Raw genomic sequence first — 21,738 nt, 5'->3', positions numbered from 1 at the left:
ATGAAATCGCCTGGGTGACCCCAAACTTTTGAACAGTAGTGTAGTTTCAAAGTTAAAAAAGACAAAACTTCTGTTTTCTGTTTGTAATATTCTCTTACCTTATATTGGTTTCTGCAGTGGTGGCCAGTTTCAATCATTCCTTAATTATAATTTGTCACATGTGATTGACTAATAGCTCTAAAGACTTTCCTTTTTATTTAAATACAACTGCTATTTAACCAGGGAACCTCTGGACATTAAAAGCTCTTTTTCAAAGAAGACCTAGCCAAGAAGGACACTATTATAAAAGTGCTAAAATGATAAAATCGTGCACAGCAATGGCTGGCATGGGACAAATTAAAGCACATTAAACCACCCAGTTGACGCCCACATGAACTACATTCATACAAAGACACCAGACAGAGTACATATTACAGCAAAATGCTTTAATCATCGCATGCAGCATACACAGTTGGTGAATTTAACCAACAGATATTAATCAAGCAATGAGAGTAAAAGTTATATATGGGGTTTCAAAGGAGTCATTATTAGCTTGTTCATGAAAGTCAGAAGTTGCAGCTGTATTTCACTCCTGTACAACACAAACCTAAAAATGACCAGTAAGACAATGAGAAGAATTTCTGTTGTGTCAGATTTCACTAACATTAGCCTCGTGGTTACCGTCACAGGCGACCACAGCTGCACATCTGCCTCAGCAATGACATTCTACATTCTTAGGTGTTTTATTTGCTGCACAGATGCTCATTCCAGAGCTGCAACACAATCAGTGTGGAGCATCCCAGCAAATACATAGAGGAAAGCTTCGAACACTTTAGAAACCGGCAAGTAAATAAAGGAGTGAAGGGAGTTTACCAGCAGCCACTGGTTTGTTACAGTGATTTTGCTTAACCATGCGTTCTGAGGGCGGTCGAGTCCGCACGACACTGACAAAATCTCAGAATGAAATATGTCCTCCTTTGGTCTGTAAAGGAAACCATAAATGTGTGACATCCCCTTCCCAATTGTACATTTTGTCGTGCCCATATAATTTGCTTATTAATGATCAATGTACTAGGAGTTAATTCACCATTAGCAGTGCTTTTGAATCATCTTTGACAACTAAGTCAACCTTAAAGTATAATTTTAATCAATTACATTTGTAGACAGAATATAGTTTTTACTAAAAATATATTTTTCAAGTCTTAACCTTGCATGTCTACTTCTATCTCTGCAGGGCTGTGTCATTGCTGGTCTGACTGCACCTTATTATCATTCACTCTGGCTTGTTTGTATTTCTTTAAACCAGTCACCGTTGTCTTGGGCAATGCTAAGCCCAGGATCCAGGAAGGGTGCCCCTGCAAAATTGTGACAGAGGGAATCTATTTGGTGAAACATCTGCATGCAGGAAGTCGAATCATTCAGTGTTGCAGAATCTTCAGTGTGTTGGCTGATGCTCAGAGATTGTTGTTTTCTAAAAATCGTGAATTTCAGACAGTTGAAGGCAAGGAAAACATACAGGATATATGCGGTACAAATGACAGAATTATGCCTGAAGTCAACGTGTGTAGAGCCAAATGACCTCATATCCACAATGTTAAGCCTCCTTTCATGGTGGTTTCAACTGAGAATGAAAATCCCACATCCCTTTGCATATGTTTGGTTTCACACTGGATGATGATCATTTACAGTTGATCAGTACACTTGACAAAAGTCAGATTAGTGCAGAATAGGTTTTTTATTTATTGACATTGAACAGTGAACATTTACATGCAGGAGTCCATGATGCGCCTCATGCTCATGAACCTCATGCCGCTCATTCCCATCTCCCTGAAGCTCCTGTACTCTCCAGGCCTCAGGTACATCATCCTGCCTCTGAAGTGGGGCTGCTCGTACATCAGCCAGTGGCCGTCCATCACGTTGCAGGACATGCAGTCGGACATGCGGAAACGGTCCATGATGTTGTCGCAGTCGTCCATCAGCTCAGTCATCTGACCGGCGAAGTTCTCCCTCTCATAGATCCTCATCCTGAACTGGCCTCTGTGCTGTAGATGAAACATTTGAAATGTGGTCATGCAGCCATTCAGTGTTATGTGAGGGAAATGTGACCTGCAGATGGGATACCTACCATGGGGATCATACGGCAGGACCTGATGCACTCCCTCATGCCCATCATGCTCATGTAGTCGGCGTACTCGCCCCTCCTCATCAGATACTGGTTTCCCATGAAGTTGGGGCGGTCGTAGACCATGAAGCAGCCGCTCTCCACCCTGGCAGAGTGACACCTGCTCAGGACAGAGGACATGTCAGAGCAGTCGCTCATGCACTCATAGGAACGACCCTGGAAGTTCCTGTCCTCGTAGAAGATGATCTGAAACACAGTAAATTGTAGTGGTTGTAATGAAAAAAAGCAGCAAAAGTTAATTCACAAACAGTAATTTTTACAAACCACATAAACATTTTGTACCTTGCCCCTCATGTTCATGCCGGAGTTGCTCATGTTTGCTGCAGATGAGTTGTTGTTGCTATTGCTGCTGCTGCACTGCTTTCCTACCTGGTTTAACCCTTTCCTTTTATACCTGACCAAACGGAAAGAACCATTGGCCCTCCCCCTTACGGAACTGCTTACTCAGCGACTTACTATTGAGGCCCACAGAATGCCGAGGTTACGTCCATTTTTTCATCACTGGGGACCTCGCAGTCTTTAGAAAAGCCTTTTCTCTCAGTACACAGAGCACTTTGTATGTGAATAGGCTGGCCCATGTGACTGTTAAGAACTATGTGTATGACCAGTGTGCTGCATACTGTTCACACATGGGCTGTTTAAACTGAGATTTCTTGTTTTTAATTTGTCACAAATTTAATTCAAACTTAGTGCACCTATGTATACTGCTGAGACAACCACTGATTACAGAAATGTTGAAGTATATAAAAAATAACTTGGCCATAACACATGGTTTTATATTCGTAAGCGAATATATGTTTTAAATGTTACATGTGTTACATAGAAACTTACAGTTGCATGCAACTAAATTCTAGAGTGTTAGAAAGAATGTGCTAGTATATGCTTAAGATTCATTTGTATTATGTAGCATAGTGTTGATGATACTGTCGGCTCTTAACCTTAGTATTGAAGCTACTCAGGGAAATTTACGTACTACAGAATATTGCAGGGCCTCAGCCTTCATGTTTAAATGAGCAAGTAGGGAAATAAGAATGGGAAAGTATATTATATTGTCCTGACCTAAATGTTTAAATTAGACAGGAAAATTTCCTCATGTATTGAAACCAATAAAATCCCTGAAATGTAAACACTGACCTAAACAGCAGTACATTTTGTCGCATTGTTCCCTTCACACTGTTCTCAAAGGCTATCATTAGCTTGTTCAGGCCAATTTACTTAACCCATTTGAAGCTATCGTGGTGGACAGTGTCTTCTTTTGGACAACTTATCTTCCAGAGTTATCCATTTTAGACTAATAGCTGGCGAATATGTCATGGTTTAAATAAATGTAGCTTCTTGTTTAAGCTATTGCAGCAGTTCATTTTGTCTTGTACAGGCAAACGCAGTTGTAAAGTTATCTTGTTTAAGCTAATCTTGCTGAGTAACCTTGTCTTGTTTTGGCTAATATAGTGTATTTTAGGTTATGTTACTGGCTAACATTATCTCATTTTGGTTATTGTAGCTACTAAGCTTGCCATGTCATATGAACTTGCACGGGTTAATGTAGTTACTAAAGTTATCTTGCTTAGACTAATATAACAACTAAAGTTGTCTTGTTTAGGCTAATACACATGCTTAGTCTACCCTGTTTAGACTAGTATAGCTACTAAAGTTATCTTGTTTAGGCTAATGCCGCTTCTTAAGCTATTCTGTTTGGACTAGTACAACTACTGGAGTTGTCTTGTTAGCTAAGGCTAATGCAGCTGATAAAAGCCTCTTATTTAAGCTAGTGTAACTTCTAAAGTTATCTTGTTTAGGCTAATACATCTACTTAAGCTAGCCTGTTTAAACTAATATAGCTACTAAAGTTATCTTGTTTAGGCTAATGCCACTGCTAAGCTATCCTGTTCAGACTAGTATAACTACTAACGTCATCTTGTTAGCTAAGGCTAATGCAGCTGATAGAGGCCTCCTATTTAAGCTAGTGTAACTACTAAAGTTATCTTGTTCTGGCTAGTGTAGTGCTTAACAGGGTCTTGTTGACGGCAATGTAGTTCTAACTTTATTATGCTCGGGGTAATGTAAGGATAGCTCCTGTTAGCTCAATGCTGTTGCCATGGCCATTCAGCCTGTCAGAAAATAATGCGATGCTTGAGTGTGTGAGCCCAAATTAAATATTATTTTCCTTTATTTTTCAGTACAAGAGTTTATGTTGTATGAAATATGAATTAAACAGATTCTTTTGGGTATTTGGAAAACTGAAATTTGATTGGTATGTGTACTGAGTATCTCATGTGTGGTACTGATACAATTCTATTATGCAGAGAAAATAAAAATTCATTGCTCCATAAAAAATAGAACATTAACGTCCTCAATATGGGAAAAAGAAATTCACAAAAGATGGAGGTGAGTTTAGCTTTAGAAGTTCATGAAATAAATGAAGTATAACATGTTTGGATTTTCTTGTACAACACAATGAGGAGAGGTAATGTTTCTAAAAAGAGATAAGTATGTAAAGGTTTCCCTCTAGGTGCCTTTTGGAGCATGGTTACAGTTTGGGAAATCTGGATACTAAGCTTGTCAGTTGGTTAGATTTAATATTTTGTGTGGATGGATTGTGTTGCCAGAGAAAAGGTCGACAAAGGTCAGGGTAAACAAAAGAACACTGACTTTGTACAGTGTAAACAAAGTGTTGGTGGGGCATTTATCAAATGGACAATAGCATCAAGGTCAAACAGTCACCAGTGTCAGTGGACTCATGAATATCCCTGGTAAAGTTCTTCAGTCTGGTGAGTGGTTTTTAAAGCAATATTATGTGCTTTTTGTAATTATACTTTATACCACTCTAAATAGTTTACCGTTATTTACACTACTTTGGCAATGCTTTTTAGTTTGTGAGGGAAACTTTCTTTTGTACTTTTTTTTTTGCATGTCTGTGTGTGTGTGTGTTTGGGTGAAATCAGTGGTGACATTTACAGTAGTACAACAGTGTTTGTCAAAGTTTGCTGGGAACCCAATGAGACCTGTAAGCCTTTAATGATGAAACACTAGAATAGAAATGTTTAAAATAATCATTTTAAAACTATCTTCAAAAGTGAAATATTGATTTGTTGCAATAATAATAGCGTCAATCCATGATAAAACTAGGAAGATTAGTGCTGCTATTTTGTTTCTAAACTGAAAGTACAAGTCCTGAAGTCTATACTGAATTAATTCATGCATTTAAATGCTTTTTAGTGTAAAATGCTGTGTAGATGCTTTGTACTAAAAATCCCTGGACATCTGTAGTCACTAGTGATAGAAAAATAGTAGCTGTAGCATCCAGTAACTTGATAAGAACTGAATCAACAGGCACAAATATTTTTTCAAAAAGATTTATTTACGTTCTACAGTGCTTCTTTACATGTCCATGATGCGCCTCATGCTCATGAACCTCATGCCGCTCATTCCCATCTCCCTGAAGCTCCTGTACTCTCCAGGCCTCAGGTACATCATCCTGCCTCTGAAGTGGGGCTGCTCGTACATCAGCCAGTGGCCGTCCATCACGTTGGCAGACATGCAGTCAGACATGCGGTAACGGTCCTGGATGTTGTCGCAGTCGTCCATCAGCTCAGACATCTGACCGGCGAAGTTCTCCCTCTCATAGATCCTCATCCTGAACTGACCTCTGTGCTGTAAGTGGAAACGATGCACATTTTCAAAGTTGTGTTTCAACGTATGGATGTTCAAATCTGTGTAAGAGAGGAGCTTGTGACCTACCATGGGGATCATACGGCAGGACCTGATGCACTCCCTCATGCCCATCATGCTCATGTAGTCGGCGTACTCGCCCCTCCTCATCAGAAACTGGTTTCCCATGAAGTTGGGGCGGTCGTAGACCATGAAGCAGCCGCTCTCCACCCTGGCAGAGTGACACCTGCTCAGGACGGAGGACATGTCAGAGCAGTCGCTGGTGGTTTCATAGGAACGTCCCTGGAAGTTCCTGTCCTCGTAGAAGATGATCTGAAATGAACAAAATGCATTAAACAACAGGCTCCAAAATAAACTGTATATTTGGTAATGAATGACAAACAGCTGCTGAGCTGAATCTGCTTACCCTGCCCATGGTCATGGTTGCTGTGTTAGTTCTTCAGAGAACTGCTTTGCTGCTGCACTGATGGTGGTCCTGTTCTAACTGTAACTTTTATACCTGACCGAATCCAAAGAATCTGCAGCTCCCATTGTGTAAAGCCCTGACCCAGCAACATGGTATAGAGGCCTATAGAGTGCTGAGGGGCATTTGTCACGTTTCCATGTGACTGGATCCCCTAGAAGACTTTAGAATGGATTTTTCCATAGGGAAATGAAAACAATTTGCATTTTTTGAAGGTACAATACAGCAGAGCAGACAATAGTGTCTTTTAAAAACATGCTGTTCGGCCTCTGAGTGATAAATGGACAATTTACAGACATCCTTTTGTGTGAAAACAATAGTCTGACATGCCAGTATATAATGCACATCTGTATGGACAAAACTTGTTTATCCAGCTGTTTGTAAAATCATACACTGTAAATAGAAAAATATAAAAAAAGCAGTGAATATAACATAACAGCATTGTTAGTCAGAATTACAATCAACTGCTTTATCAGATAGTGAAGCTACAATTTCTGGATCTCTGTTTTATTTGAAGAAAAAAAAATCAAAAAAATTATTCAAGTTTCAATTCAAGTTGTGGATTGGGGTGATACAACATTGGGGTTTCCTGGGTCAGACTGATCACTTTTCACAAGAGGTAAGTAAGTTGAGGTAAATAGAATATTTTATAGGAAACATTTTAGCTATATTGCTCAGCACTATGTTCAGTTGTGGCATCTTTTTTACAAGACTATGATTAACTAAAAATACTGCGTGTCTTTTACGGTCTCCATACTGGCCACAACTTTCATGAAAAATGAAAGGCAGGTTTGTGTCACCTGTGAGATCAAACTCAGGGCATTAACCTCTCCATAGAAAACACACTGTACTGCTTTGTGCTGCTGCTTTACCCACACAGGAATAACAAGGTGACTCAGGCGAGCGCATCCACATTGTTTTCCATCTGTCTGGGCTGTGGAGGCTGAAAAGAAAACAACTTTTAAACTTAAAAACAAAAGTTAAGGGGACAAAAATCCCAAGTGGGAAATAGGCTGATGATGGGCAGTATAACTGGAAAATGTGTCGAAGATAATGCTCAGTCTATAAATGGGATAAACCAGTGGGGACTTCCACGTAGGCATGGACTTTTCAGTTTCTTAAATTTCATGCTCTGACATCTTCATTTTTTAAAACTAATTTAAGAATAAAACTTATACTTGCTCACTGTATTGCACCCTGTGCAACTCAACTTCAATAAATAAAAAAATAAAATAAATTCATATTTTAACGAGGACAGTCCAGTTTCCATCAACAGAGATACAGTCACAGTCGGTGTGGTCCAACTGATGGATCAAACTTCACCCTAATGTGCTCTTCATCAAACATCAAAGCTAGTTACTTCTCTGCATATTGAGTTCAGGATGTGTTACCAGAACATCTCCTGTTGTTTTTTTAAGTTTAATGGACCAAATGTTTGATATGACCCATAAATTCAAACATGACCATTGTGGACATGTTGGTAGAGCATGCGGGCATCTGAATCGCACTCCTTGATGATCAGTCTTTACTTGTTAGCCCAGCAGTCGAATGACTGTCTACCTCTATGTGTTAACCCAGTGATCCACTGATTGTCAGCTGCTACTGCTAGTCCAGTGATTGACTGTTGATCGCTACATGTTAGTGATACAAAATGACATCCTTTGTTTGGTTTTGGATACATTACGAGAACATCTCCAGTTATATTTTTTAAAAATAATGCACCAAACATTACTATATTTGACATGCTGTTCTAACATGCTCTGCATGTTTTTGCCTGTAGCATCAACAAAATTGAGCAACATTGAGAATGTGTCTGAATAACAGTCTTTACGTATTGGCCCAGTGGTCAACTGACTCTCAGTCTTTATGTATTAGCCCAGTGATCGACTAACTGTCGGTTGCTACTGTTAGCCCAGTGATGGACTGTTGGTTGCTACATGTTAGTGACACAAAATGACATCCTTTGTTTGGTTTGGATGCATTACGAAGACATGTCCTATTATATTTTTAAGCTTAATGGACCAAATGTTTGGTATGACCCAGAAATACAAATATGACTGTTGTGGACAGGTTGGTGGAACATGCAGGCATCTGACTGATTTATCACACTAATTGTAACCTGCTCTGCATATATTTGCATGTAGCATCAACTAACTTGCTCAAGGATGGGAATGCACTTCTGAATGGCTGTTAGTCTCTACGTGATAGCCCAGCAATCAACTGACTGTCAATCTTTACATGCTTTCCCTATGGTCAACTGGCTGTCAGTTGCTATGTTATGTGTTAGCCCAGCTGTTGAATAACTGTTGTTCTGTATATGTTAGCCCAGTGATTGACCGACTGTCGTTTGCTACTGTTAGTCCAGTCATTGACTGTTGGTTATTACATGCTAGCAACTCAAAATTACATTCTCTGTTTGGTTTTGAATGCATTACCAGAACATTTTCAGTTGTTTTTTCAAAAATAATCTGACTGATTGATCACACTGTCACTCTGACATGCTCTGCCTGTATTTGCATGTAGCATCAACAAAATTGCCCAAGGATGGGAATAGTTGTCAGTCTTTACATGTTAATCCAGTGATCCACTGACTGTCAATAGCTACTGTTAGTCCAGTGACTGACTGTTGATCGCTGCATGTTAGTGATACAAAATGACACAAAATGATCTTGAGTTATATTTTGGAAAATAATGGACCAACCATGACTATTTTTGACATGTTGGTGCAGCATGCAGGCATCTGACTGATTGTTCACACCCTCATTATAACCTGCTTTGCATTTATCTGCCTGTCGCATCAACAAAATTGCCCAAAGACAGGAATGCGTGTCTGAATAACTGTCAGTCTCTATGCATTGGCCTAGTGATCGACTGACTGTCGGTTGCTACTGCTTGCCCAGTGATTGACTGTTGGTCGCTACATGTTAGCTACAGACAATGCCATCCATTATTTGGTTTTGGATGCATTTCCAGGACATCTCCTGTTGTATTTTTAAAAATAGTGGACTAAATGTTTGGCACGGCACATAAATACGGATATGACTATTGTGTACATGTTGGTGAAGCATGCGAGCATCTGACTGATTGATCACACTCATTGTAACCTGTTCTGCATATATTTGCATGTAACATCAAAACTGCCCAAGGATGGGAATGCACGTCTGAACAACTGTTCGTCTTTACGTGTTAGTCCAGTGATCAACTGTCAGTCACTATGTTATGTGTTAGGCAAGTGATCGACTAACTGTTGATCTGTACATGTTAGCCCAGTGATGGACTGTTGGTCGCTACATGTTAGCAACAGACAATGACATCCTTTGTTTGGTTTTGGATGTGCTGGGATGGGTTTGGATCTTCTGTTGTACTTTTAAGTTTCATGGTCCAAATGTTTGGCATGACTCATAGATACAAACAAGATTGTTCTGGATATATTGGTGGAGCATGCGGGCATCTGACTGATTGATCACAGTCTCATTCTAACATGCTCTACATGTATTTGCATGTAGCATCAACAGAATAGCCCAAAGACGGGAATAGTTTTCAGTCCTTACATGTTGGCCCAATGATAGAATGACAGTTGCTACTGTTAGCCCAGTTATTGACTGTTGGTCGCTACATGTTAGCAACACAGATTGACATTCGTGGTTTGGTTTTGGATGTGTTACCAGAACATTTCTTGTTGTATTTTCAAGTTTAATGGACCATATGTTTGGCATGACTAATACAAATATGATTATTGTGGACATGTTGATGGAGCAGGCGGTGTGATAGAGTTAGACACTCTGGAGTACAGGGTGATAGCTCCTTTAAAGACGGGGGCTCCGGTCAGGGAGCAGGAGGCAGAGAGATACTTCCAAGATGACTTTAATGATGAAGAAGGCTGGACATTACAGGTGAAAGTGGTATATGCTGGCAGGAGACATTGGCAGGTAGGCATATAGGAGTTTACGTGTGTGTGTGTGTGTGTGTGTGTGTGGTTCTAAGGAAACAGAAATGAAATTTACATTGTTTTCTCAATAAACTTTCATACATACATTTGTGTCATTTATATTTATCCAAAATTATTTATCAAACGATTAAATAAAAGCTATAACATAACTTAGCCTTTGGAGCATGGTTTTTAACGGCTAATACACTGAATATGCATTCAAACCCGGGTTGACAAATAGGAACAATATTGTGGTCAATGGAGACATCTTGTGGCGGAAAAGTGCAACAACAGCGTCTGACGGACATGTGCAAACTTGCCGTGACCATCGCGGACATTTACATTAATCTTCATCACAATAAACACAGATGACCAACATAAACATTCGGATGTAATATGGTAGCTATCAGACCACATAGCATTTGACCAATACGAACAGTACTTTACATGGAACAAAGCAAAAACTCACGTTTGGGCAGGAACGCACACAACTGGCATTTAACACAACGCACCCCTGAACCATGTGCTGGAAAAAGCATGGTAATACAGGAAGTGATGTCATCGTATTTCTTAAAGTGCCCTAACCAAATAAAAAGCACTAAGTGCATAAGTGTAACAGGAAAACATAGACTTTCTTACATGCGGGCATCTGACTGAGCTCACTCTCATTCTAACATGCTCTACATGTATTTGCATGTAGCATCAACAAAACTGCCCAAGGATGGGCATGTCCGAATAGCTGTCAGTGTCTACATGTTGACCCAGCAATCCACTGACTGTCAGTTGCTACTGTTAGTTCAGTGATCGACTGTTGGTCACTACATGTTAGTGACACAAAATGACATCCATTGGTTTTGGATGCATTACCAGAACATCTCTTGTCGTATCTTTGATTTTAATTTACCAAATATTTGACATGACTCATCAATACATATCATTAAAAATGACTAAGGTGGATAGTTTGGTGGAGCCTGTTTTAAAACTTATGCCTAATGTCGTCATAATTAGTGAAAAAGAAGCGTTTCTAGTCATATTAATAAAACACCGAAACACCTGAATTTAGATATTTACATCATTTATTGACATCAGTATGTACAATTAGCACATGTCCATGATGCGCCTCATGCTCATGAACCTCATGCCGCTCATTCCCATCTCCCTGAAGCTCCTGTACTCTCCAGGCCTCAGGTACATCATCCTGCCTCTGAAGTGGGGCTGCTCGTACATCAGCCAGTGGCCGTCCATCACCTGGGAGGACATGCAGTCGGACATGCGGTAACGGTCCATGATGTTGTCGCAGTCGTCCATCAGCTCAGACATCTGACCGCTGAAGTTCTCCCTCTCATAGATCCTCATCCTGAACTGACCTCTGTGCTGTATTAAAAAGAAAACAGTTAGTTATACCACAATGTTAATTATAAAGTATTACTGTGAAGTAAGAGCATTCCTTAGATGTGTTTTACACCTACCATGGGGATCATACGGCAAGACCTGATGCCACCAGTCATGCCCATCATGCTCATGTAGTCGGCGTACTCTCCCCTCCTCATGAAGAACTGGTTTCCCATGAAGTTGGGGCGGTCGTAGACCATGAAGCAGCCGCTCTCCACCCTGCAGGAGTGACACCTGCTCAGGTAGGAGGACATGTCGGGGCAGTCGCTCATGCACTCATAGGAGCGACCCTGGAAGTTCTTCTCCTCGTAGAAGATGATCTGAAAAAAGTAGCAAATTATTTTATTAACCAAAAGCTTCGATCACTCTCCCAGATTACACATTTGTTAGTAAATTAATGTTGTTTTTGCAACTGTTACTCTTTCCTACCTTGCCCATGTTGACTGTGGTGGTTGGTCAGATCTCTCAGAGAACTGTTTGAACTGATGCCCTGCCTGTCTGCACAAGTTATATTTATACGTGACAGGACACAAAGACTGTTTGCCCCTCCATTGTTTAAAGGCCTGACCCAGCAACCGACTATAGAAGCCTATAGAGATTTGAGTTGCTTACCATTATATAAACAAGTTCACAACCTCTAAACAGAATGTTCCTTTCACAAGAGTGTATATCTTTCCAAAATAAAGTGATATATTTGCTTACAGATGAGTGTGTCATGTATAGTGTAAAACTGTTGCTGGAAGCTGCACAATGCAGCTATTGATTCAGCTCATTCAAAAGCCACAGTTACTTCAGTTATAGCTTAATCTTATTTTGAATTGCCATGGACGAATAAGAGAAATTGAGCTAATATTTACCAAAGCTAAATATTCAGTGAATCATTTTTTTTGTAAACAATATGTTTCATTTAGAAGATGAAACTATTTTTATTGTTGTCTGATGGCTGGTAAGATCAACTAATGAGATAGTGAGAGTGTTGGAAAAAATATATTTCCAGGTTAAATAGGTGACCACAAATGTAACTTTCAACCAAAAAATAGATGTTTGAAATACCAAATGTGTTGAAAGTGCTGATGTCAACTTGTGCTTTTGATCTCTCAGGATGGAATTGCTAATAATGTTATAGAGTTTTCAGAATTTCTGTAGCACCTGCTGTCACCCTGTTGTGCCCAGCTGGCAAAAGTACACTTTGTGTGAGTTGGGCCCGTAACTGAAATATTTGCTTTACACTCTTTACTCTGCATGTGAGCTCATTTTACATCCCTGTAAAGTCTCTAATGTGGATTAGGTGGAGACTTTTAGCAGAAAGAGGAAAGAAAATTGTACATCAAGGTATTTTTAAATACATTTTTGTAGTAGTAATAACAGTAGTAGTAGCAGGTCTCCATCAGTCACAGCTGATCATAGAGCACATGTTCGTTCTGAAGTAGTGGTCAGATGTATGTCTGGACAGTGTTATATAGAGGTAATGGATCCCCCTTCAGTGCCACTTATAGATCTAAAGCAGTGGTTCCCAACCTTTTTCCTCAGAGCCCCCCCCCCCCCCCCCCCCCCCCCCCACACACACACACACACACACACACTTACATCCAAGTAAGACCCCACCCCCGGAATCGCATGTGGAAAAAAATGAGATGCACTGTTTTCAGAAATTAACATGAACTTTAATGTCTGCATGAGAAATATTAACATGGAAAATGTACCACTTTTAGTAAAAGTAAACTTTCTTCCTTAAAACTCCAAATGAATCTCTGAAGACATAAGTACAAGAAAATAAAATAAAAACAATAACTGTCTAAATAAATTTGTTATCAATAACCAGTTCTCTTGTCATTCAGAAACAGAATTATGCTATTTAAACACATCCACGTTTACTTGAAAATAAGAACATGAATAATAATAATATCTGTTTAAAACTTGTTTGCACCAGAGTAGAACTTTTGATAAGTGGCTCAAAAGGCAATGAGACACACTCACAAAATGTATTCTTTGTAAGAAAAGAAATATGTTTTAAAAAACGGTGCCCTTTTTTTGACGTTGTCATCTTGTTCATAATCTAATGACCTCGTTGGGTTTGCATATCTCTGACGAGAGGAGGAATGTCAGGTGTTACGTTTGTGACTGCAAGCCGGAAATCCTGGTGGACCTCCAGCCTGTTACGGGCTTTTGTTTTTATTGTAACAAGGGCACTGAAGGCCGTCTCAGACAGGTATGTGGTGCTGAACAGAAGAATAACCCTCCGTATTGCATGCATGGCCAGCTTGGGTGCAACAGCGTGTCCTTTCACTATCCAAAACTTTTTGTATCAGTTCTCCTGAAAATATTTCCTTGACACCGTATCAGCTTGGAGGTCGTCAAGCTCATCTTCACAACCGATGTATTCCACGTCCTGAAGGCTGGAGGTGTAGGGATCGACCACCCACGCTTCCTTTGATAAGTACTCATCAACATCAGCAAAGCGGGACTTCATTTCTTCCTGCAGCAGGTTCATGTGCCGCGTAAACTCCGCGCGTAAAGACGCACGCACAGTGCACAACGCACAACTAACGCACAAAAGCATCCAGTGTGTCTTTACAATGCACAACGTTTGATTCCGGTCCCTGCATCCGCTTGTTTGTGGGGCGAGCCTTTATAAAGTTTATAACTTTAATTACAGTTGTTAATGTGTTATTTAGGTCCTCGGAAAGTTTTTTGCTGGCTAATACTTGGCGATGCAGCATGCAGTGAAAAATTACGCACCGCGGCGCCTTTTCCTTCAGCCGGCTATTGAATCCCTTGTTTTTTCCCATCATTGCTGCAGCCCCGTCGGTGCAGCAAGCAATGAGGTTCTCATATGGCAGGTTGTGTGATGAAAGGTAGGAGTCCAATGCTGTAAAAATATCTTGGCCTGTTGTTGTGGTGCAGAGATTGGTGGACATAAGAATGTCTTGTTTTAACTCATCTGTGTGAATATATTGCACATAAATGATGAGAACGGACTCGTCTGACACGGTGGTTGTTTCATCCAGCTGAATTGCAAATGGAACGTTTCTAAGTGTCTTATGCAGTTGGTTTTGGGAATCATGAGCCATCTTATCAATTCTGTCTTTGTCAGTGTTGTCAGAGAGAGGGAGATTCCCTGATCCAGGTCTACTCCCCTTCACGCCCACTTCGCTCTGCATGTGAGAGACGCCTGGTGCTTCCAGCCCAGCACGGCTCCATATCTCTAACCAGACTCTTCTCCTCTGTTGTTCCTAAATGGTGGAACAATCTACCAAACTCTGTGCATTCTGCTGAGTCCCTTTCTACTTTTAAAGACAACTGAAGACTCAATTGTTCAGAGAACACCTAGACATTTAATCTGACTCCACCTTAGGGGTAGAATAAGTCAGGTGGTCCAAAACCCAGCACTTATTTAGCGCTGACAAAGATTTTTTAAAAAAAGGGGGTGGGGGTGGTTGGTTGGCAATTCTTCTGCAACCTTTGACCAATCGCACTTGAAGCACTTTTTGCACTTACTACAGGTTTTTCCTTATGTCTGAATTCTTGCTTGTGTTGTACGTCGCTTTGGACAAAAGCATCTGCTAAATGAAATTGTAGAATTGTAGAATTGTAGAACTTTGTCAGCTACCTGAGTGCCACACAGTCTCTCCACAATTTTCACACAGGCGGGTTTGATAAGCTGCTCTCCGATAATGTGCGGCTTTTTAGCCTTCGCAATTAATAACAAGCATTCAAATGAGGCTTCTGTTGCTCTGTGCAAATCACTGCCAGCTCTTTCGAACACTTTTCTGATGTCTTTGAACCTTTTTGCAAGCGCCAGCTGCTTTTTTCCACTTTTTACCAGTTGTCTCCTGGTGTTTTGTTTCCTGGTGTCGTTTCATTTTACTGGGCTTCATGCTGTCGTTGGCTAGCATCTCACCACAAATGACACACTCTGGCCGAGACCCGTCCTGTCCCTCGATAAAACCGAAGTTCAAGTAACTCTCAAGATAAGGGTTCGACACAGCCGAATCCTCCACAGTTTTTTTGCTTTTTCAGACATTTTTGTGCGTTATAATTATGATGTTCTGGCAGGAAAAAAGAGGCTATGTGTGAGCTGATGATGAGTGATGGACAGCGGGGGTCACGTAGGCTGACAGGTCCTCGGTGGGTGAGTGAGAGGTGTGCTGAGGTGTGCCTGACCACAGCCTGGTGTTTTCAAAGTAAAAAATGTTCTATTTGCACAGTTAACCATGCAGATTTTTTTTTATTATGATGCCAGGGTGTTCTCATCATTATTTTTATTATTTTAAGCACCCCCCCCCAAGCTCTCTACTCTTGGTAATGTTGCTAATATATCCTATAAAATTTTGTGCTAGCAGAATAGTTCCATCAAAAGATCAGTTCCCTCAGTAAAGTATGCATCATTCTCCCTCTGTCTCCATTTTTAATGGAAATTTCGTAAGTGACTGCCCAAATAGAAAAGGTTATAATAGTAGAACTGTGAGGCCAAAATGGATGCACTTTATTTGAAAGGTAGCATCTTCTAGTTTTTGAATATGTCCTTGTTTGGCAGTGATTAAAGCTTGGTTTAGATGGCTTCTTGGTGACCTGGTGGTTGTGAAGTAGTTTTAATTGACATTTAATTTAAGAATCTATAAAGGACAATGTGCCCTCATGAACGAAAGTTTCCATCCACTTGTAACGTCTGTCTATATCATGTCTGTGTTGAGTTTCCAGTGACTTCTAAAACTCTGAATTTTCTATAATGGAATCATTAAATTAGTTCAAGGTCTCTAGTAATATAACAAAATCTGTTGGGTCAAAAACATACAAATATCAATGGTAATATTTGGTTAAAAGTCCTTTGGCCATATTCAAGTCAGGTCCTTTTGGTTTCCATCTGCAAGATTCTGGTTTATCTTTGACTCCTCTGGACAGAACTGGTGCAGTACTGTAAAGCATGGAGGTGGCAGTATCATTACACTATCAATGCCATATAGCTGAACTGCACCACTTCTGATGCAGTTCAACTAAATGTGTTTTTTTTTCTGCCTCAGACTTGGTTCTTCATCAGTCCACAGGTTCTTGATGGGTTTAAGTCAGGACTTTGGGGAGACCAGTCTAGAACCTTCATTCCAGCCTGATGGAACCATTTCTTTACCACGTCTGATGTATGTTTGGACTCATTGTCTGGTTGAAACATCCAACTGTGTCCAAGATCAACCTTCTGCTGATGGTTTTAGGTTCTCCTGAAGAATGTGGAGGTGATCCTCCTTCTTCATCATTCCATTTACTTTTTGCAAAGTTCCAGTTCCACAGAGCATGATACTGCCACCTCCATGCTTGATCTCAGGTTTGGTGCTCTTGGGGTTGAAATCCTCACCTTCTATAGCTCAGATTTTGTTCCATCTGACCACGGAACTTTCCTCCAGAAGAAGTTTTCTTCTTTCTCCTCAGTCAGGCCTTTAGGTGCTGAAGAGCTTCTTTCTTGCAGTCTCTGAGTGTTCATGGTCACTGTGGTTCATGTTTAGTAGTAAATTGCTAAAAGACAGTGCTTGAGGAGAGAGTTCTGCACAACTGAATGCAGAGTCAGACCCCACTGCACATGCAAATACAATGGACTCTGTGAATTACAGTGATTTGTTGAGCCCTTTTTACACTGAAAAAACTCATCACTGGGACCAGAACAAATCTGTTATTAAAATGCCACCTGACGTTGTTTTGCTGACTGTGGCGTTTTTAGTGAGGAGGGTTCCTGATACTACTGTGATTGAAATAGTTGCAGCTTGGATTCGGTTGCATTAAATCAGGAGAAGTTGCAGTTAAGGTTGGAGTGAAGCTTCAATAACTAATCAGTGTCACTGACTCCTTGTTAAATGCTGTCTGTGGATAATGAGATTTGGTGCAGTTAGTTACTTCTCTATTTTAGATGGCTTCTCTTTGTAAAGAAACATTTGTCTGATGAAGGTCTCACAACAAACACTGTGAATAAATGTATGTTCTAAGTTACACAGTTTTCAGGAATCAGTTAGGAACTTTTTGCTCATCCTTCTCCTATACATTTAAACATTACCAATAAATTGACTGACCAAAGAAAACACTTGAAATGTTTCTTTAGTTTAGTAGTTACTTTTGTTGTTGTTGTTGTTGTTGTTGTTGTTGGTGTTTTTTTTTTGTTTTTTTTTGCAGTTTCTTTAGTTTTCTAGTAAGTGGTCTACCTACAACACCTGGAAGGGGATATACATGCAGACATTTAAATTTGTAAACCCACAACAAGACAAACACATTTCCATCAGATATCTATGTGCAGAGTTTGTCCTGAGAAAACAAGACTCTGGAAGCAAATTGTGTAATTTGTAACCTTTATTTTCTACCAAGATGCAGTTTGCACACGCATGAAGGACTATGATGTATAGGGATGAGCCTCATGATCATTTACTGCTGCTGATGCCCTCCTTCCAACCCTGGCATCTCCATCAGACCTCCAAACAACCAGAGATACTCAAAGTAGGAATAGAAGCTTTATTCAGTGGAGTTTAGATGCAGGAGTCCATGATGCGCCTCATGCTCATGAACCTCATGCCGCTCATTCCCATCTCCCTGAAGCTCCTGTACTCTCCAGGCCTCAGGTACATCATCCTGCCTCTGAAGTGGGGCTGCTCGTACATCAGCCAGTGGCCGTCCATCACCTGGGAGGACATGCAGTCGGACATGCGGAAACGGTCCATGATGTTGTCACAGTCGTCCATCAGCTCAGTCATCTGACCTCCGAAGTTCTCCCTCTCGTAGATCCTCATCCTGAACTGACCTCTGTGCTGTAGACGAAACATGTGAAACGTGGTCATGCAGCCATTCAACGTTATGTGAGGGAAATGTGACCTGCAGATGGGATACCTACCATGGGGATCATACGGCAGGACCTGATGCACTCCCTCATGCCCATCATGCTCATGTAGTCGGCGTACTCGCCCCTCCTCATCAGATACTGGTTTCCCATGAAGTTGGGGCGGTCGTAGACCATGAAGCAGCCGCTCTCCACCCTGCAGGAGTGACACCTGCTCAGGTAGGAGGTGAGCTCGGGGCAGTCACTGCTGGTCTCATAGTGACGACCCTGGAAGTTCCTGTCCTCGTAGAAAATGATCTGAAAGGAACATAAGAGCCATTTTCATAAGTTTGTTAAATGACAAACTGAACCAGAATTACAGTTTTATTGAACATATAGACGGATGATTTCTGTGGTGGTCCTACCCTGCCCATGGTCATGGTGGTTCTGGTTGCTCCTCAGGACTGAGCTCTGGCTGCTGTGTATTCCTGTTGCTGGTAACCGGTACTTTTATACTTGTTCCTGTGAAAAAGTATGTAGGGCTACTATTGTGCAAAGCCCTGAGCCAGCAACATGCCATAGAAGCCTACTGAGCAGTCAGGACACTAAAGGGTTATTATCTAACACTATACCACTCGGTGGAAATGCAGGTACTGTATACATTGTACTGTATACATTCAGCATTGTTGTCCGACATACAGAACATAAAGAGAAGCTTCTCTGTCTTCCACAGTGGACAGCATATGCACTTTACTTATTTTTAAAAACGTGGAATACGTGTACATTTATGCAAGAGATACAAGGTAAAAAAAAAAAAAGCTGAAAGATAAAAAGGTAAAAATGGTAAAACTGGATTAGTACAGGCAGATGAAGAACTTTTAAGAGGCTAATAATGAGTACATGAAGTTCTGTATGATCTCAAGCAGTTTTATGGAGTTTAAACCTGTTTTGTTGCCTCATAGCATACAGACAACACACCATTTCAGTCTTTGTTGTAGTAAAACTTGACGTATGATAAGAAACAGAATGTTGTGGTCATTCAGTTCATTCTTCTTTGAGTTTGCTGTCAGTCCTTAACAATTACATGAACCTTTAACAGCCAAAATCCAGGGGTTTTGGGGCATTGTTGAAATAAAACACTGAATGTTTTGTGCTTTTTGCTAATACAGTTTGATAATCTACCAGTTGAAAACCCAAACTTCGTTGGACACATGGAAGAGAAGTTATTTTTACTGTTTTGTTTTGAATTATTGTTGTATCTTTGTAAACTTTAGATGTGAAATGTGGGTTTTAGTATGTGGTCATTAGCTCTTTTCCTTCGTTAACCTTGACTTGTCATAATCACCATGCTAGGTTATGGATCTGTTTTCTGAATTAACATCTCTTTCATTGATTTGTGGTAATTAGCATTTCTGTAGATATTAGCAGAGCTTTCAATGAATAAAACGAAGCTACCTGTTTCAAGTTATTTTAGCTGGACTGAATCACTGTTGCAGACCGAATGCCGTCTCTCCAGGTCGAACGGAACATTTTGGATATTCTCATTCTTCTAGGACAAATGAAGTCATGTTTATCGTTCACACGTCTCCCATTACAGCTGCTGATATCTGCAGCTAAATTGTGATGACTTGTAGTTCTAGTTTCAGTTATATTTCTCTTTCAATATATCTTCAGTACTTGTCTATTCGACATATCTTCACTGTCTGTTTTAGATTCTTAGATTAAGTTTGAACTGGTCAGAATGATGTAGAACCTTAAAACAGAATTATGAGAAGTACAGATGGAATTACAGATGTTTTAAATTAAAGTGTTGACTTGATAAAAAGATGTTGCAGATGATGTGAGAAGCTATGACGATAGCAGTAGTAGACAGCTCACTTTTCAAACACATTACGGTACTGAGGCCATGTATGGTTTCCATTTTACCACCATGTCAGAGCCGCCGAGGCCAAAGTTCTGTTTGATTTTGACAACAAGCCTCTAACTGATGAGCTCTTTGGATTTGACTCGATTTTTTAAACAACAGCAGCCACTATTACCTCTGCTAACAGCTCAGATGCTCTGCTGGGCCAACATCTAATGGGAATCCCGCACAATTCAGACTAGTTATGATGAGATTTGAGATATCTGCAGCCTCCTGTGAAAAGTAGAACCAGAATTACAGATGTTTCTAACTGTGGTTTGACGTTACAGATATCTGGAATAAAATGACATACTTTCAAAAAGATAGGTATTCTACTTGATATGAAAACTGATTGTCCCAGAACCAGAGGACATTTTACGTCCCACCCATCAAATTTCAAATAATCCATGTAGAAACTCCTAAAACAAACACATGCAGTAGTTGTGTAAATGTTCTTGTCCTAAGACCAAATCTAAAAAAAACTTGGAGAAAAGAATGTTGGAAAATGCTCTGCTCAAAAAAATTAAAGGAACACTTTAAAAACACATCATGTTTCAATACGGGGAAAAAACAAACTGGATATTAGCATTGATATGGACTGGGTAATGTGCTAGGAATGAAAAGATGCCACATTGTTTGATGGGAATGAAAATTATCAACCCCCCAGGAGGGCTAAATTCAAGACACCCCAAAATCAAAGTGAAAAACTGATGTGGCAGACTGGTCCATCTTTCTGAAATTCCTTGGCAGCAACTCAAAATGGTATTCAGTAGTTTGTATGGCCTCCATGTGCTTGTATGCATGACTGACGATGTCAGGACAAGCTCTGAATGAGACGATGGATGGTGTCCTGGGGTATCTCCTCCCAGAACTGGACCAGGGCATCACTGAGCTTCTGGACAGTCTGAGGAGGAAACTTTGGAACAAAAATATAATGTTCCAAAGGCGTTCTATTGGATTTAGATCAGGTGAGTATTGGGGCCAGTCAATGCTGTCAATTCCTTCATCCTCCAGGAAGTGCCTGCATCCTCTTGCCACATGAGGCCAAGCATTGTCGTGCACCAGAAGGAATCCAGGACCACTGCACCAATGTAGGGTCTGACAATGGGTCAAAGGATTTCATCCTGATACCTAAAGGCAGTCAGAATGCCATTGTCCAGCCTGTAGAGGTCTGTGTGTCCCTCCATGGATATGCCTCCTCACACCATCACTGACCCACCACCAAACCGGTCATGCTGAACAATGTTACAGGCAGCATAACGTTCTCCTTGGCTTCTCCAGACCTTTCCATGTCTGTGACGTGCTCAGGGTGAACCTGCTCTCATCTGTGAAAAGCACAGGGCACCAGTGGTGGACCTGCAGATTCCTGTGTTCTATGGCAAATGCTAATCAAGCTCCACAGTGTCAGTCAGCGAGCACAGGACCCACTAGAGGA

At 40.6% G+C, this 21,738-nt stretch overlaps 4 protein-coding genes across 5 annotated transcripts; all 4 read right to left on the bottom strand.

The window, feature by feature from the left end:
* Positions 1-1,695: 1,695 nt before the first annotated feature.
* LOC110969173 (gamma-crystallin M3-like) lies at positions 1,696-10,754 on the bottom strand. 2 transcript variants are annotated; one of them, XM_051958740.1, is made up of 3 exons: positions 10,691-10,754; positions 2,105-2,347; positions 1,696-2,021 (listed from the first exon to the last, which is right to left on the bottom strand). In XM_051958740.1, exons 1-3 carry the CDS (start codon positions 10,742-10,744, stop codon positions 1,743-1,745), a joined length of 576 nt encoding a protein of 191 aa, XP_051814700.1. In that variant the 5' UTR covers positions 10,745-10,754; the 3' UTR covers positions 1,696-1,742. The 2 variants fall into 2 exon arrangements, with proteins under 2 accessions (XP_051814700.1, XP_051814701.1); XM_051958741.1 differs by lacking the exon at positions 10,691-10,754 and adding an exon at positions 2,444-2,535.
* LOC110969178 (gamma-crystallin M3-like) lies at positions 5,499-6,657 on the bottom strand. Its single transcript, XM_022219223.2, has 3 exons — positions 6,237-6,657; positions 5,900-6,142; positions 5,499-5,812 (listed from the first exon to the last, which is right to left on the bottom strand). Exons 1-3 carry the CDS (start codon positions 6,249-6,251, stop codon positions 5,540-5,542), a joined length of 531 nt encoding a protein of 176 aa, XP_022074915.1. The 5' UTR covers positions 6,252-6,657; the 3' UTR covers positions 5,499-5,539.
* Positions 10,755-11,279: 525 nt separating the features above from the next.
* Positions 11,280-12,089, bottom strand: LOC110969174 (gamma-crystallin M3-like). Its single transcript, XM_051958746.1, has 3 exons — positions 12,043-12,089; positions 11,691-11,933; positions 11,280-11,595 (listed from the first exon to the last, which is right to left on the bottom strand). Exons 1-3 carry the CDS (start codon positions 12,049-12,051, stop codon positions 11,320-11,322), a joined length of 528 nt encoding a protein of 175 aa, XP_051814706.1. The 5' UTR covers positions 12,052-12,089; the 3' UTR covers positions 11,280-11,319.
* Positions 12,090-18,085: 5,996 nt separating this feature from the next.
* Positions 18,086-18,876, bottom strand: LOC110969176 (gamma-crystallin M3-like). Its single transcript, XM_051958745.1, has 3 exons — positions 18,826-18,876; positions 18,476-18,718; positions 18,086-18,392 (listed from the first exon to the last, which is right to left on the bottom strand). The coding sequence occupies exons 1-3, from the start codon at positions 18,838-18,840 to the stop codon at positions 18,114-18,116; spliced, it is 537 nt and encodes a 178-aa protein (XP_051814705.1). The 5' UTR covers positions 18,841-18,876; the 3' UTR covers positions 18,086-18,113.
* Positions 18,877-21,738: the final 2,862 nt, after the last annotated feature.

Source organism: Acanthochromis polyacanthus, chromosome 14 (genome assembly GCF_021347895.1).
Source record: "Acanthochromis polyacanthus isolate Apoly-LR-REF ecotype Palm Island chromosome 14, KAUST_Apoly_ChrSc, whole genome shotgun sequence".
Lineage (NCBI taxonomy): Eukaryota > Metazoa > Chordata > Actinopteri > Pomacentridae > Acanthochromis > Acanthochromis polyacanthus.
The sequence above is the reverse complement of the archived record's forward strand: the minus strand, read 5'-3'. Positions and strand labels throughout refer to the sequence as shown.

Bases quoted from the DNA above. Each gene is read 5' to 3' on its own strand.
- LOC110969176 (XM_051958745.1), bottom strand. The intron at 18,393-18,475 runs GTAGGTATCCCA...TTTCGTCTACAG, and splicing joins CCTGCCGTATGATCCCCATG to CACAGAGGTCAGTTCAGGAT.
- LOC110969178 (XM_022219223.2), bottom strand. The intron at 5,813-5,899 runs GTAGGTCACAAG...TTCCACTTACAG, and splicing joins CCTGCCGTATGATCCCCATG to CACAGAGGTCAGTTCAGGAT.
- LOC110969174 (XM_051958746.1), bottom strand. The intron at 11,596-11,690 runs GTAGGTGTAAAA...TTTTTAATACAG, and splicing joins CTTGCCGTATGATCCCCATG to CACAGAGGTCAGTTCAGGAT.
- LOC110969173 (XM_051958740.1), bottom strand. From the start codon at position 10,744: ATGGTTCAGGGGTGCGTTGTGTTAAATGCCAGTTGTGTGCGTTCCTGC. The intron at 2,348-10,690 runs GTGAGTTTTTGC...ACTGTGTTTCAG, and splicing joins GTGTGCGTTCCTGCCCAAAC to ATCATCTTCTACGAGGACAG. The intron at 2,022-2,104 runs GTAGGTATCCCA...TTTCATCTACAG, and splicing joins CCTGCCGTATGATCCCCATG to CACAGAGGCCAGTTCAGGAT.